Consider the following 3,323-nt stretch of genomic DNA (forward strand, 5'->3'; position numbering starts at 1 on the left):
TATATATATATATATATATATATATACATATATAGTAAAAGTCAATGCCTTACTGTCGGTCGCAATATAAAACCGCACTCCGTTAATATCGTCAAAAATCATAATGTATAAACGTCATAAGAATCGTTTGAAACTTTTTGGGTAGTAATGTGAACATTAATAAGTATAGTAACAATACCGGACTGCGCAAAGAGGTTGCGTAAGTTTCATAACTACGGGTCAAAGATATTAAAAAAAGATGCAGCCGAATTTAGTCTTTTATATGACTTCTTTATACTTTCAAAAATATCAAAAAATGAGATGCTTTTACGTCATTTTATACCGACCGATCCTTTTTGGAGGTAACATACAGAAGGTTTATATAAAGTTTATATTTTCTTCAGAATCTGTATATTACCTCCAAAAAGGATCGGTCGGTATAAAATGACGTAAAAGCATCTCATTTCTTGGTATCTTTGATCCATAGCCATGAAACTTATTCAACCTTTTTGCGTAGCCAGATATTGTTGTTACTGTATTTATTAGTGTTCGGATAATATGGACTGCATAAAGGCGGGAACATTGATTAATTTCTCTTTTCTACTGCCTATAGACTAACGCCACACAAAAAATAAGAAATTATTTTGAAAAAATGTATTTCTAACATTAACACATTGCCTATTCAGTTACTAATGTATGTCTTCTCGCGCTATAATATAATAAAATTTTCATTAATGTAATAACAAATAATTACTATAATTATAAATAAGATTACATCTTACCCGAACACTTTTAAATGATGTATTTCTTATTTTACATTGTTGTTTAACTATCTGCGTAATTTAAAATTTTATACTGAATGTCATTTATATTTTATAAACTTTTTCAAATACTTTGATATATAGTGCTGATCACTAATAACCATGGTGGAAATAATTCAAAATAAGTCATTTCCATGGATGCATAGTAACTTTTGAAAATAGAGGAGAGCAGACAGCTAATCACATTTGGTTCATTTTATAAAAATCTAATTTGGCTGATTGCAAAGACCAAAGAAAGGGCTGAATGTAATTAGTTGGCATTCTATGTGTCTCTCATTCTTTGCCGTTATTAAGCATAATGATTCACTTTGTATTCTTTCGACCATAAACTAGTGATCATCAAAATGTCATGAAATCAGACACAGATGACATATGGTGACAGTCAAGGTGTTGAAATTAACTCATTTTTTTTAAATTATTCCTTTAAAAGTTGGTTGTTTCATCTTCAGATAAACTATGTGATAATTTACTTATTGGGTAAAAAAAAGTAAAATATAAGAGCTTAAGAGAGTAAAAAAGTAAGAAAGTCAGCTGAAGTTTATCGAAAGATAGAGTAATAAACATGTGGAATTAGTTTTCCCTGAAAACAGTATGCTTTTTAAAATTCTATCGTCCTTTAATTTTCAGAAACTTCACCTTGAATATATAATTATAATTCTTGTATAAAGCAAATTTATAATACACGTAAATAATACATATATAATATATTGTATTTATAGCTATAAAAAATTTAAATAATTTTTTACAACATGCTCGATCTGTTCAAAAAGTTTTGGGACTACTGGTTTTAAAGATAGAAAAAAATCGAAACAAAATTTTTATTTAACACATTCTCTGTAATCTCCTTGTAACTCAACAATTACAACGTTCATATAACTTTTAGAAACATTTTTTATAATTTTTTTTTTTAAATTCTCTTTAATTTTCATCTCACATTATTTTAAATATTCTCAAAATCGTCGTAGCGTTCTTTCTTCATGTACAACTTAAGTTGAGGAAATAGAAAAAAGTTATATGTAGAGTGTGATCAAAAAGTGAAATCATGGATTTATCAAAACTTTTTCATCTTATATTCTTTTTCAGCAGCTAAAAGTATATAAAGATCATCAGTCAGGTATTAGAGAAACTTTGTAACAATAATGTTATTGATCTTTATTCGCTGCACCGAAATTGGTCGATTCTATGATACGAGACTGAGTTAATTTCATAACACGAATACGACACCGTTGATTATATTATACTCCATTACATTTTCAAGCTCCTAGATATAATGAATTTAACACTAATGGACACACTAACGAGAAATATCTTGATGCATTTTCTTACGTTCTCTGCCGCCGCCAGATGCAAGTATAGTAGGATCGATTAATTCCGGTCTTCTGCCAGTTAACCATTCCATAAAATGCTGCAGCATGGAGGACGATTCCGGTACGTAGATTGACACCCTTTTGAGATTTCAGATTTCGTGTTAAAGCATCAAAGAACAATGCGCCATTTTAAAGAGATTGTAAATTGATGTGTGCCAAGTGGTACATGTCAATGTAAATACGGAATTACGATCAAATATCTTGAACGAAAATCTTTGGACACCAACGCAATTATAAGTGCAAGAAATAAAGATTTAACGATCTTGCATCGCACATATCATCTAACATTTAGATAGATTTCATTCCTTTTATTGAAACGTTGAGCGACCATTATATTGCTATATTCGTATATTTTTTCGATATTATGATATTTGATGAAGTCATTCTATCTTGAAATTTGCCTATTTTTGTAAGATATGATCCTTTAATTTTGTTGAGTAGTGTATTTTTAAAAAACAAATTTGTAAATAATTGCCAATATAATCTTTTATAATGTTATAAAAGATTTATAAGTAGTAAATCAAATATTAAAGAATAAAATATACTAAATTTCAAGTTTATAATTTTTATACTTTTAATCCTCAAAATATTTCTAAACGAGATACTGAATATGACAACATCCTCTTAACCTTTCAAGCGGACTGTAAAGTATTGGATTTTTTCAAATTGATATTACGTACAAAATACGATCAAACGTAAATCAATTTTTCACCATTTTATCATATTTTATCAACTTTTACGAGTATATCATCGTCAGCTTCCTTATTGTTTCTTTCTTATATTCTCCATTATTTCTTTGTTATATTAAAACAGAAATTAATCAATTCGAAATCAAGTTTTAAATCAGCAAAGATCGATGATGCGAACTTCCATCTGCGTGCTCCTTGCGTTCTTCGTCAGATGTACATATCGAAAAGTCATTTATATATAATATATATTTTTTTATTATCACGTCATCAAACAAATTGTTTTTCCGAGAAATCCTAGATGCATTTGTTTACATGCGATGTAGATATTATAGATCTTTATATACAGAACAATGTTGAATAACATGAAAAATATTTTCTTCAAATATATACGATACGTGCGATGCATGTAATGGGGAATCTTTCTCTCTCTCTCTCTCTCTCTCTCTCTCTCTCTCTCTCTCTCTCTC

At 28.7% G+C, this 3,323-nt stretch overlaps 1 protein-coding gene across 1 annotated transcript in view; it reads right to left on the minus strand.

The window, feature by feature from the left end:
- Positions 1 to 2,073: 2,073 nt before the first annotated feature.
- LOC108779313 (B9 domain-containing protein 1) overlaps positions 2,074 to 3,323 on the minus strand; it is a 4,927-nt gene continuing 3,677 nt past the window's right edge. Inside the window, exon 4 of the mRNA XM_018546704.1 lies at positions 2,074 to 2,245. Within this exon, the coding sequence (XP_018402206.1) occupies positions 2,095 to 2,245 (151 nt within the window). The 3' untranslated portion in view covers positions 2,074 to 2,094. The remainder of the gene's footprint in view (positions 2,246 to 3,323) is intronic.

The sequence above is a fragment of the Cyphomyrmex costatus genome, unplaced genomic scaffold (assembly GCF_001594065.2).
Source record: "Cyphomyrmex costatus isolate MS0001 unplaced genomic scaffold, Ccosl1.0 scaffold58, whole genome shotgun sequence".
In the NCBI taxonomy this organism is placed as follows: Eukaryota; Metazoa; Arthropoda; class Insecta; order Hymenoptera; family Formicidae; genus Cyphomyrmex; species Cyphomyrmex costatus.